Below are 12,770 nucleotides of genomic sequence, written 5' to 3'. Positions count from 1 at the left end.
AGGATTGACTGGTTGAGACATCACTCTGAGACTTGCTCATTGACATAGCCTGCTGATTGGCTTCCTGTGTCCAATATGAGGCACTCCTTTTAACCACAGAAGCCCTTGACAAGCTGGGTCCCAAAGAACACTTCTTTCTAAACATTCCTCCCTTCCCACCCACTGGTGAACACCTGTTTTGTATCCTACCTTTTCAGGAATTTAAGTCAATGAGAGCCCAGAGAAGGACCTTATTGGTGATGGCACCAGTGTGGAGGAACTCCCTTGCCCACACAGGACCTCTTGGCCACCTAGGGATCCTGGAAGAGTGAGGGAAGAAGGGGCCAAGTCCCCAAAGATTGCTGAGGGGCGGGGCCAAGCCCCCCAGAAATGATCAGGTAAAGAAGACTGCTGTTGTGAAGGTTTAATTGATAGAAGAAGAGAAAGAAGCGCAGCCACTTTTCCTAGAACTGAGAAACTGACTGCATCATCTTCCTTGCCGTGCTTTGGAAACAGAGCTTTTCTGTGGAGGGATGAGCTGAGCTGACTGCTAATATGCAAAGGCTGAGAGAGTGAGTGAGTTGAGGTTGAGAGAGAAAAGGCTGAGCCCTGAACAGTGTGCACCCAGAGCTTCCTTCTACAGTTCTATGACATTCTTTGTCTCTTTTCAGCATGCTTAGAGTTCCTTTTGAATTTTTTAACATAATAATATTGGATTACTTTGAGTCCCTCCCATGCACACCTTAGAAACATTTCTGAGAGCCTAATGTCCACACACACCCAGTTCACATTTAAAGGCACTTTGCAAAATAATATGAGAATGGAAACACGGCCATACTTTGAAATTCATGCACTCCAAACTTCATGATAAAATTCTCCAACCAACCAATGTTTACAAAAATGCATATTATATTATGGGGAAATGTGCATAAAAATTAATATAGCATTGAAAATGACATACTAAAATGTATTATACTAGGGGAAATTACTTGCAAAAATGTACAAACGAGTCAAAATTGCATGCAAAAATGTGTTTATTAGGAGAAATTTGCTCTAAGATGCTGATGAATTTTCATTATTTTTTAAAATCATGAGCATTTTTCTTTAAATTAAAAAAAAGTGATTTGCTGTGCAAGAATGTGGAGGATCGAATTAAGAGTGGAAAACCTGGAAACTGAGGGAACTGAAATAGACAAATCCATCTTACGTGCCTTTTACATCTGTATTGGGCTGAAGCATACGTTTCATGGGAACTCTAATTGTGAATTGCTTGCCCTGCATTTTTAATGTTTGGTGTTTTACTTTTTTGTTTCTGCTGCTCTTTTTTATGCAAGGGGCTACAATTCCCATCATCCCCGACCACTGGTCCTGTTAGCTAGGAATGATGGGAATTGTAGTCCCAAACATCTGGAGGGCCGGAGTCTGCCTATGCCTGTGCAAGGCATTTCAGCCTGATCCTCTGGAACAAAAGCTATGGCTGTATGATATTCCTTAGTAGGTTGCTTTCAGCACCATGTTGTTGAAAAACATCATTACCATCAAGAGCGAGGATAATATAAACAACGTACACCTTCTCTTAGCATAGATCCTTAGGTAGCACTAGAGGGTGATATCAGCACACTTTGTGAGGTGTGCAGCAGGACAAAAAGTATTTAAGGTGGGAACCCTAAACGAGGGAGGGGGCAGGTAGTCCAACATAAACTACCAAGGACTGAGTATGCTCAGTTGATATGGCATGCTAGTTGACTGTTGGAGAATGTGTGGGTGGGCGGTCTTAAAATGAAGTGCTGTATATAAATTAAATAGACAACAACAACTGGGATGGGGATGGAATGGAGTATCCTGGAAAAGGAGCGCTGAACACTGCAAGGTTCTGTTGCAGGTCCCACTTGTAATCACCACCATCACTGCCACTGTAGAGATTTGCAGCGCTCCAAAACGTGACCCTTTCTAGACTCAGTAGCTTAGCCGTTTACTTGTCACTCTATCAAACACCCTGCTTTGCATCTGGCAGTTCTTGGGGAAAGCTTTTGAGCTCGCCCTTCCCTTGTGGCAACAATTTTTCTCCCCCTCCCTTTTCTTCTTAGGACGGACCTGTCAATCAGTCAAGAAGATCTAGGGCAAGACTCACTGCGAGGCATAGTTTCAATTCTGCTTGGGGAAAATATATAGATACATATACAGACTCCAAAATCCAAGTGAGTTGGTTTCCCAAGGGAACAAGGAGGTATGGCAGTTTTTCATTTCCCCCCGTCTTAAGTTCAGTGTTCCACATTTGCACATCAGTTTGCCATTTATTTTTCTTTTCTTTTCTTTTCTTTTCTTTTCTTTTCTTTTCTTTTCTTTTCTTTTCCTTTCCTTTCCTTTCCTTTTCTTTTCTTTCTTTCTTTCTTTCTTTCTTTCTTTCTTTCTTTCTTTCTTTCTTTTTAAAGTTTCTCATTAAAATTCATCAGAATTTTTGTGTGAATTTATCCTAATACAGACCCTATTGTATGCAATTTTTCCCCTGACAAATATATGGTTGCAAAGCATATTTCCCCTATTTTGATGTATTTTTGAATGTTACTTTTACACATTTTATTGCACATTTTACCCCAGTATGCACATTTTTGTGCACATTACTTGGCTGGAGAACTGCACTACAAAATGCAGAGAACTGCGGGTTTTGAAGGAAGGCTGAGTTTTGTTCTGCATATTGTTTCAAAAACTGAATTTGATAAAATTGTCTTGAAATAGGAACTGAATCAAATTTCTCCCTTCTCATGGGTACCAAAGTTCAGTCCCAAGCTGTTACTCACCCATTGAATACAAATGGTTTTGAAATCCATAAAATTGCTCTTTGGAAGGATGGGGGAAGCCAACCCTTTTAGCCTTCCCCTTTCACAACTGCTTAAGATGCTATGAAGGGGCAATTAAACTCCACTAAGCGATCTTGTGAACACTTTGCCCCCTATGCATGTGCAGGGACTCTGGACTGAATGAGATTCAAAGCTTCAGCTCTTTTGGCGTGCAAAGCAGCTGGCAGGACGGCTCGAGGGAGCACCACTTTGCAACCCAAAAAGAGCCCAGCAGAGCTGCACACCTGCTCCACCCCAGCGCCTGTCAGCTAAAAGGATCACTGTGTTTTCCTTTAGCTCTGCCAGCCTCCTCTCTGGAGAAGTGTAGCTTGACAGCTGATCTGGGCTCCTGCCAAAATATTAGGGGTGAAGGTTTTCCCCTCCATCGCATTTCCTTGTTAACTGTTGCAAGCCGTGCAGAGAGAGCCTAATCTTTTGGGTAGTCTTGGGCTGGTTTTCTTTTAAGGAGAAGCTGGCAGCATTTTGTCTTCCAGTTGCTAGTTGCTAAAATAATAATAATAATAATAATGAAGATGGCCATATTCATATACCCCAGAAACTTTGCTTGTTATTCAGTTCAGTACGAAAGAATTGCCAGAGCCAGAGCTGGTGTGTGTGTGTGTGTGTGTGTGTGTGTGTGCGTGCGCGCGCTAGCTGGGGTTTTTTTTGTCCCAGGTGAAGCCTCCAGAGAGGAACCATTGAGGCTGCCCGCCTATGTGTGTGTGTATGCAAATGTGTATGGGGTGTGTGTGTACGAAACTGGATCTTTGACCTGGGTGAAATAAAGCCTAGTTTTGCCCCTGGGGTGGCTGAGAGAGAATGAGGGATGGGCTAGGAAGAATCAAGGCAGGCCATATGGATTGAGGCAAAGGGGAAGCAGGCATAGCTGTTTGCACACAACTGCGCAAGAGTTGTTGTTTTAAAGGTGCTCAATCCAGTGGGGATTAGGCTTTCTGGAGAGATGGAAAGGGAACAGACAAATCTGTTAGTTTTGATTTCTCTGAGATTCTAATTCTTCCAATCTTATATTCAGTTCCCTGCATTCCCACATCAGTTTGCAGGTTGTTGTTTTTTTAAGTCCTCTTCAAAATACACCAGCATTTTAGTGCAAATTTTCCCTGATATGCAGCTTTGCCTAATACAGTGGTACCTCTGGTTACATACTTAATTCGTTCCAGAGGTCCGTTCTTAGGCTGAAACTGTTCTTAACCTGAAGCACCACTTTAGCTAATGGGGCCTCCTGCTGCCGCCGCGCCGCCGGAGCACAATTTCTGTTCTCATCCTGAAGCAAAGTTCTTAACCTGAAGCACTATTTCTGGGTTAGCGGAGTCTGTAACCTGAAGCGCCTGTAACCTGAAGCGTATTTAACCTGAGGTACCACTCTATGTACGTTTTGCAATGCAACTTCCTCCAACACAATGCATTTTGTATGTGGTATTTCCACTGCATCACTTTACTATGGTAAATGCATTTTTGTACACATTACACTGGAGCGCTACGCTGCACAATTTCTATGGCTGCTTCAGTCTGTGACTTGTTTCAGGGCATTCAGTCCAACCACCTGCAATGCAGAAATCTGATGACCATGACCCTGAAATTAAGAGTCTCATGCTCTACCAACTGAGTTATCTCATGCAGGCCCAACCTCTCTGGAGTACATCTCTTCTTAGTTTTCTTTTTTATTGTTGTAGTTCAGTGATAGGCATCTAGCCTACATGCAGAAGGTCCCAGGTTCAACCCCCAGTACAGTGGTACCTCGGGTTACGAACTTAATTCGTTCTGGAGGTCTGTTCTTAACCTGAAACTATTCTTAACCTGAGGTACCAATTTAGCTAATGGGGCCTCCTGCTGCCGCTGTGCAATTTCTGTTCTCATCCTGAAGCAAAGTTCTTAACCCAAGGTACTATATCTGGGTTAGTGGAGTCTGTAAACTGAAGCGTCTGTAACCTGAAGCATCTGTAATCTGAGGTACCACTGTATATCCAGTTAGGGCTTGGAATATTCCGTTTGAAAACCTGGAAAGCTGATTCCCCTCATCATAGGTGATGCTGAGCTGGATTTTCCAAAGGCCTCACTTAAGATAAGGCAGCTTGCTATGTTCCCATGTAAGACTCCCAAAATGACTGCAGGGCAAAATAACTGGCATCTGCAGGGATTGCAAAGCCACCAGCAGTTACGGTTTCTGTCTTCCAAGCTTCTGTGTTTGGCCATTGGATGCCATGCCTTTGTGCCCGGAGCCCTTGTCCTCATTTCACACAGCCTCCGAGATCAGAGGAAATTAAAGCAGCACGAAGCCATGAACCAGACTTGATATCCCTCTGACCCCTGACAGCTCTGAAACAGGTGGACCATGGGATGCCTTCTGAGCCAGGTGGCTCCAATCCACGGGAGGGCAAAGAAAGCCTTACTACCTGGACGTTGCCATAGCAACTGTCCTGCCAATCCTTGTCTCTGTGTTGTATTTGATCATCCAGTGATCAGAGCCTGGCAGTTCTTTTGCTCTGAATCCTGCTGTTGGGCGCTTGTGGACTAAAAAGCTGGGATGTTACAGCACATAAAACTCCAGACTCCCCAGCTGGGGTGCTGAAATAAACATCTGTCTGCCAAGCCCAACAAAAAGAGTCAAAATTGTGCCAATGGGGAATTTCTCTGCCATTCAAGTAATACCCTGTCTGATCCCTCAAGTTTTGGCAGGGGGAGTGGAAGAATTTTGGGTGAGGGCATGGAGCCTCTTATTTTATTTCCTCTTAATTATTCATTAAACCATTCTATATCACCTCTTGGTTCTAAGAAGTGCCTGCGGGACAATAAAACCGCACTTCAAATTTACAATAATAATAAATAAGTAAAAATAGCAATTTCAGCCACCATAAAACATGAGTTTGGGGGGGGGGCACAAGAACATAAGCAGATAAAATTCACACATATTAAAAACCTGGCAGAATGGAAATGCCTGACCTGCCTGCCTAAAAGGACATTAGTGATCTCACATGGGAGGGAGTTCCACAACTGTTGGGCCTCCACCAAAAAGACCCTGTCACACATCCCTGTTAATTATATCAGCCTTAGTGGGGGAAAGGGACACGGGTGGTGCTGTGGTCTAAACCACTGAGCCTCTTGGGCTTGCTGATCAGAAGGTTGGCGGTTCGATTCCCTGAAATGGGGTGAGCTCCCGTTGCTCAGTCCCTGCTCCTGCCAACCTAGCAGTTCGAAAGCACGCCAAAAAAGTGCAAGTAGATAAATAGGTACTGCTCTGGCGGGAAGGTAAACCGCAGTTCCGTGTGCTGCTCTGGTTTGCCGGAAGCGGCTTAGTCATGCTGGCCACATGACCCGGAAAAACTGTCTGTGGACAAACGCCCGCTCCCTTGGCCTGTAAAGCAAGATGAGCGCTGCAACCCCAGAGTCATCCGTGACTGGATGTAACTGTCAGGGGTCCTTTACCTTTTTAGTGGGGGAACCTGGAGCAAGGCTCAAGGAATTGTGCACTCAGATGCAGGACTCAGAAATAGAGCATCTGCTCATTGGTAGAGCATTCATTTTGCATCGAGGCGGTTCCAGGTTCAGTCCTTAGCATCTCCTGCCTGTTGATGTTAGCCAGACAACTTTGCTGCATTGTTTTCAATGCTTGCTAATTAAAACCATCTTTGTTTGTTTTGGCAAGGTGGGCTTTAATATGTAATTTTACTATGTGTCATTCTTTTAAAATTGCTGATTTATATTTTGATTTTTAAAAAATTATGTCAATTTGTTTTAAATGTTTACCTTTGTTAGTATTTTTAATGCATATTTTAGATTGCTCTTTGTAAAAAAAGAATAGATTGCTCTTTGTAACTCACTTAGAGGCTTTCTTTCGAGCAAGCAAGCAGGAGTTATATATATATATATATATAGAGAGAGAGAGAGAGAGAGAGAGAGAGTTAATGAATGTATGAGAATCGTGGCAAGAGAAATGTCTGCTAACGTCACATTTCTACCTGTGTTTATTCCCCCACCTGCTCTGCACAGGTGCCATTGAGCCATTTTTCTTTCCTTTACATCTTATTTTTAAAAGCTATTCTTTCTCCACCCTTTTCACTTTTGCAACTTGACATCCAGGTTTGAACCAACTGGGAGAGGAAAGCTTTCTGGAGCCTTGAGCTGGCTTAGCCCTTAAGGCTTAAAGGGGTGTGGGAGAAGAAGGGTTAAGAATCACAGGATCAACTAATTAGGTTTAACTGTGTCAAACCAGGATGGCATATTAGCCTAATTACTCTCGCCCTCTGATTGGCTTGTGGGAGGGGCGGTGTTCCTGGATGCCCTGGGTAAAGGAGCTTCTAATTAAAGCATTTTCATCCCATGTTTCAGCAACTGGCTGTGCCACAACTATGCCACCTTTTTGCACTCAGTGCTGTTTGTTCTTAGGAGGAGGGATCTCCATAGCATGATGGCAAAGCATGCACTTTGCATGCTGAAGGCCCCAGATATAATCCCTCTAGGTCTGTTGTAAAAAGATCAGCTACCAGATGTCTGAGACTCCGGAGAGCCACTGCTGGTCAGAGTAGACCAAGCTTCACCAACTTGGTTCTCCTACCCCCCCCCCCAGGATGTTGCTGCAATCCAGTAACCACCACCCTGGCTGTTGGGCATGCTGGCTGAGGCTGATGGGAGTTGGAATCCAACCACATCTGGAGAGCACCACTTGGGAAAAGTTGGAGTAGATTATACTGGGGTAACCAGACTTAGTATAAGGCAGATTCCCATGTTTGTTATGTTATGTTTTGAGATTGAGGGGTAGGCTTAATGAAACCAGAAATGGACTTAATAGTCACGAAAAAGCTGTCAAGCAGTCACCTTGAGAAGCACCCCCTCCCTTTCTTTCTAAGTTTTAGAGTATAACATTTAGTAAGTTTGTTTTTCTAAATAAGGCAGTTCAAGTTCACCTATAAGAACTCCATGTGCTACCATGTTCCTTCATGATTTTTCTACCCTGCGTTTAAAGACAATGAGGTTGTTTGCCACCACTACACCTTAGAGCAAACTCCATTATTTAGCTATGCACTAAGCAAAGGTAAGGGATGCAGGTGGCGCTGTGGGTTAATCCACAGAGCCTAGGACTTGCCGATCAGAAGGTCGGTGGTTCGAATCCCTGCAACGGGGTGAGTTCCCATTGCTCGGTCCCTGCTCCTGCCAACCTAGCAGTTCGAAAGCACGTCAGAGTGCAAGTAGATAAATAGGTACCGCTCTGGCGGGAAGGTAAACGCCGTTTCTGTGCGCTGCTCTGGTTCGCCAGAAGCGGCTTAGTCATGCTGGCCACATGACCCGGAAGCTGTACGCCGGCTCCCTTGGCCAATAAAGCGAGATGAGCGCCGCAACCCCAGAGTCAGCCACGACTGGACCTAATGGTCAGAGGTCCCTTTACCTTTCCTTTCCTTTCCCCCAGCATTAAGCCTCACTGGATAATAACCCTGTAGTATCTAACATTATGCAAGAGGGAAAGAACATCTTCATGTCCACTTTCTGTATGCCTCCAATATGCTCCACCTATTTTGCCTTTCCCTCCTGAGCTAAAAAGCTTCAAATGTTGCAACCTTTCCTTGTCAGGCAGCTTGCTCCATCCCCTTCATCATTTTTGGTTGTTGCCATTTTCTGTACATTTTCCAGCTCTACAATACCCTTTCAAAATCATGACACCCAGAACGATACACAGCATTACAATCCAAGCACATAAGAAGAGCCTGGCTGCTAGATCAGGCCAAAAGACCCCTATAGTCCAGCATTCTAGTCTCTCAGTGGTCAACCAGATACCCCCAGTGGGAAGACAACAAGCAGAACCTGAGTACAACACCAACACTTTCCTCACTTGCAATTCCCAGAAACGGGTATTCAGAGCCATACTGGCTGCAAGAGTGGAGGTCAATGTCGATTTGTATATAGGTATTTGTGAAAGGCTACCTATTATGACAGGCTTCACACTCCAGTTGAAATTGTTTGGAACAAGCCGAGAATAAAACTCCTGCCTGCCTGATGCCCACCAGCCCTCTTGACGTTGGCTATGAATGTCAGACCTTACCTTGGATGTTTTTGGGAGGCTCCCTTGGCGCAGGCTTGGGTTTCATGACTGGTCTCGCTGAGCTCCTAACAGCTTGGTGTTTCAGCAGTTGGAAAGAATATTTCATTTTAAGGCAGTACTGTGGCTTATTGTAAAAGACTCCCAAAGACTACTTAGAAGCAGAATTCACGTATAGCTGGGATGGGTAAAGAGAGAGGTAGAGATGGAGTTTGAGAGATAATGACCTAGTCTGCATAAACACCATACATTTAAAGCACATGTGCACCAAGAGCCCTGGGAAACGTAGCTTGTTAAGGCTGCTGGGAATTGTGAGAGGTAAACTAGAGTTCCCAGGATTCTTTGGGGGGAAATTATGTGCTTTAAATAAATGGTGTGTATATGGCCTGAGACTGAGTCACATCCACGCCGTACAACTAAAGCACATGGCTTTTCCCAAAGAACCCTGGGAACCGTAGTTTACCCACAGAGCTACGATTCCCAGCACCATAACAAACCACAGTTCCTAGGATTTGGGGAGGGGTGGAGTCATGTGCTTTAAATGCATGCTATGGATGTGACCATATGCTGGTAATTTTTTATGCCTTTGCAAAAAAATTCTTTAAAGCCTAAGATGGGCAGGGGGGACCCCTGGCATTTTGCTACCTGAGGTGCAGAAACAAGATGGTGCCCACACACCTGTTTCTTCCTTGTATAAGAACTGACCATGTCAGTTGTACCTTACTGCAAGATTAGCAGCAATGGGACAGAGTCTGCCATTACTGCCTCCAAGGTGAGTATATCAGGTGAGTTGAGGACATATAGAGAAGGCAGTGTGGAACACACAGCAGTGGCCTCAAAACACCTTATTATTGACTCCTCCCTGATCCACAACCTATGCCACCTGAGGCAGCTGCCTCACTTTGCCTACTGGGAGGGCCAGCCCTGTTCCCTCTCCACCGGATTGGATTCTTGTCCTTCCTTTCTTACAAGACAGTGCTCAATATAGATGATGCAACTGTTTCCTTGTACACTCATGTCTACCTACACCAGGGGACAGTAAGCTTTTCTGCCTTCTGCTCTCTCTCTCTCTCTCTTTTTTTTTTTTGGACATGAAGAAGGTCCCAGGTTCAACCCTCAGCAGAGGCCACAGCCTCAAACCCTGGAGAGTTGCTGCTAGGCTGTGTAGACAATACTGAGCTTGGTTGACCAATGGTCTGGCTCACTACAAAGCAGCTCCTTGTGTTCTTATTTGGAAAGGGGCCACGTAGCTCAGTGGCAGAGTATATGCTTTGCACACAGAAGGTCCCAGTTTCAATCCCTGATATATATCCAGGTAGGACTGGAAGTGTTTCCTGCCTCAAACCCTGGAGAGCTGCTGATAGGCTGTGTAGACAATACTGAGCTAGATGGGTCCAATGATCTGACTTGGTGTAAGGAAGCTTCTCATGTTCTTGTCCTAGAACAGAAAGCGCCATAGCACAAACTTGGAAGGGCAAGGGGCGGGTAACATTGCTGATACTTTAATAAATAAATAAACAACCCCAACAGTGATTTTTAGGTCTCTGTGAACCAATGTCAGTCATGCACATTTTAGGCAAGCAGAAAACATACAACAGACTGGGTGTTGGGAATTGCCCTATGCTAGTCTAAACAACTTCTAATCTACATACCACACTGGTTTCTCTTTGCACAAGCAACTATATACAAACTATATACAACTGCCTGGTTTCCATGGCCTTCTCATATCACCACAGTAGTGAGCTGAGAACAGTCACTTCTGCTATTAATCACCACTCTCCTTAGATGCATCTGTCAAAACCCTGAGGTTCAATCCCATCTCACCATCTGTGTGTGCAGAGCACAGTTGAAACCACACAAAAGAATCAAGCTCTGCACTTTGGGGGGGGTGTCTGTGGAAAGCAAGAGTTAACACAAGGAAAGCAAAGCAGGTGTCCTAACAGTTATCAGGTGTGGCCAAATATGTCAACTTCAGCTTCTCACTTTTCCTATCTGAATTTCAGTTCTTTACATTTCTATCTCAGTTTGTGAATTCCCCAACCCCTAATGAAAATGCATCAGCATTTTAGTGCAAATTTCTCCTAATATCCGATGCAATTTCAACCAATATGCACTTTTTTAGCAATGCAATTTCTCCTAAAGCAATGCATTTCCGTATATTGTTTTCACAAATATATGCATTTATATGCATACTTTACCTCTGGTATAGGCATTTTTGTTACATTACTTGGCCGGAAAGCCATCTTGCAAAATTTGGAGAAGTGAGAATTCCGAAGGATGGCTACCTTTCGGTTTGTGTGTCGTTTCAGAAAGTGTTAATTGTGAGTTCGGGTTCTAGCCAACTCCAAGCAGACCCACTGAAATGAATGGACAGAAGTTAAGCATGTCCATTATTTTCAATAGGTATACTCTGAGTAGGATTAGCACTGGCAACAACCCTTCACCTTTAAATGCAAACTGAATCAAAATTCTCCTCCATTTCTACTATATGCTGAAGCAGCTCCTAAGCATCACCCCGAGACAGTGGGGCGCTAGCTATGACAGCTTGTCTCAGCAGAGTATTTCCTACCTTCAGTTCCTGCATCAGTCTTGGCCGGGGAGGAGCTGGCTTGCAAGGGGGCCACGCCAGAAGAGCTGGTTGTTTCTTGCAAAAGCAATATAGGAGAGCTGTATTATGCTAGGGATTTAAAGCATTGCTACTTGGGTCTTATGGATGGCTCAAGAAATATTACACCAGGTGCTTTAGGTGATGAAAATCCACTCTGACTTCCCTATAGCAAAGTCTTTCCCTTTGTAGTGAGGCCATCTGGACCTGCACAAACTCTGCTCATACCCTAAAGCTGCCTGTAGATGGAAGTAGATGAGACCACAAGCTTCTGAATTCCACTAGACACCCAGAAATGGGAATCCAGAATCTGATTCCAGAGAGGCCCAGCTGAGCCACAGAAACTAAGCAGAATCCAGCAAAGGCTTTGTTGATCCATGGAGGCTTTGTTGGCTCAGCTTTTACAGAACAGGGGAAATGTGCACTCCCAGAAGCCTCCTGAGCTGATGTGGTGCACCCTACAATGATGATTAAGTCACTGGAACCATGGTGGAACCCACTGGATTCCAGTTTTTCCCAGAAACGTGGTGGCACCCTCCCAAAAGAACTACATGTTTCATATGCCACAGCAGCGGCCATGTATATCAAGGAGGGGCAGTGGCTCAGCCACAATTCCCTGCCAAATGTACCCATGCCATATCCCATGATGCACAAGGATGCATCTCTTCTTGCACACTCCAACAACACCAACACCAGGAAAGAGCTGGGTTGCTGGGCGAAATATGAATTGCCTACACCTGCTCCCAGAATGTAATCAAGTGCTGTTAATGTTCAATCCACAAGTAGCATGTGGGAAGTCACAAAGAGAGACCTTTGGATCCTGTCACCTCTGACTAGGGATGCAAGGATCTGGTCATCTCTGACAACGGATGGAATAATCAGTTTCTTATTTTTCCCAATCTTAAGTTTGGCTCTCCAACATTTCTGCAGCAATTTGCAATTTTTCTTTTTAAAACCCCTACTGGAATTTCCCCCAGCATTTTTGTGTGCATTTCCCTTAGAACAGATTTTTATATGTAGTTTTGACTAATACAGGCATTTCTGCAAGCAATTTCTCACAATATGATGCGTTTTTATATGTTTATCTCATTAATATATTTATTTTTAGGCACACTTTGCCCTAACATATGCATTTGTGTAAATATTATTTGGTTGTAGAACTGCCTGGCAATTTTTTTATATATATAATTATGAATTTTGTTTTGGTTATTGTATTGTTTCAGAAATTGAAAATTTGATAAATTTGGCTTTAAATGAGAACCTAATCAAATTTCTCCCCTATCTCTAATGCTGACAAAAGAAT

At 44.0% G+C, this 12,770-nt stretch overlaps 1 protein-coding gene across 11 annotated transcripts in view; it reads right to left on the bottom strand.

Annotated features, from left to right (window-relative positions):
- NTNG2 (netrin G2) overlaps positions 1-12,770 on the bottom strand; it is a 126,517-nt gene that overhangs the window by 22,632 nt on the left and 91,115 nt on the right. For 5 of the 11 annotated variants that reach the window (XM_081179209.1, XM_081179212.1, XM_081179214.1 and 2 more), the window contains 2 exons: positions 11,432-11,506; positions 8,866-8,937 (listed from right to left, as the gene is read on the bottom strand). The exons of 2 other annotated variants lie outside the window; for them this stretch is intronic. In XM_081179209.1, the coding sequence (XP_081035335.1) occupies positions 8,866-8,937; positions 11,432-11,506 (147 nt within the window). The remainder of the gene's footprint in view (positions 1-8,865; positions 8,938-11,431; positions 11,507-12,770) is intronic. 4 more of the 11 variants (XM_081179216.1, XM_081179217.1, XM_081179218.1 and 1 more) reach the window with 1 other exon arrangement.

Source organism: Podarcis bocagei (assembly GCF_964188305.1).
Source record: "Podarcis bocagei genome assembly, chromosome: Z".
Classification (NCBI taxonomy): domain Eukaryota; kingdom Metazoa; phylum Chordata; class Lepidosauria; order Squamata; family Lacertidae; genus Podarcis; species Podarcis bocagei.
Note: the sequence above shows the minus strand (reverse complement) of the source record. Positions and strands in the feature narration are given on the sequence as shown.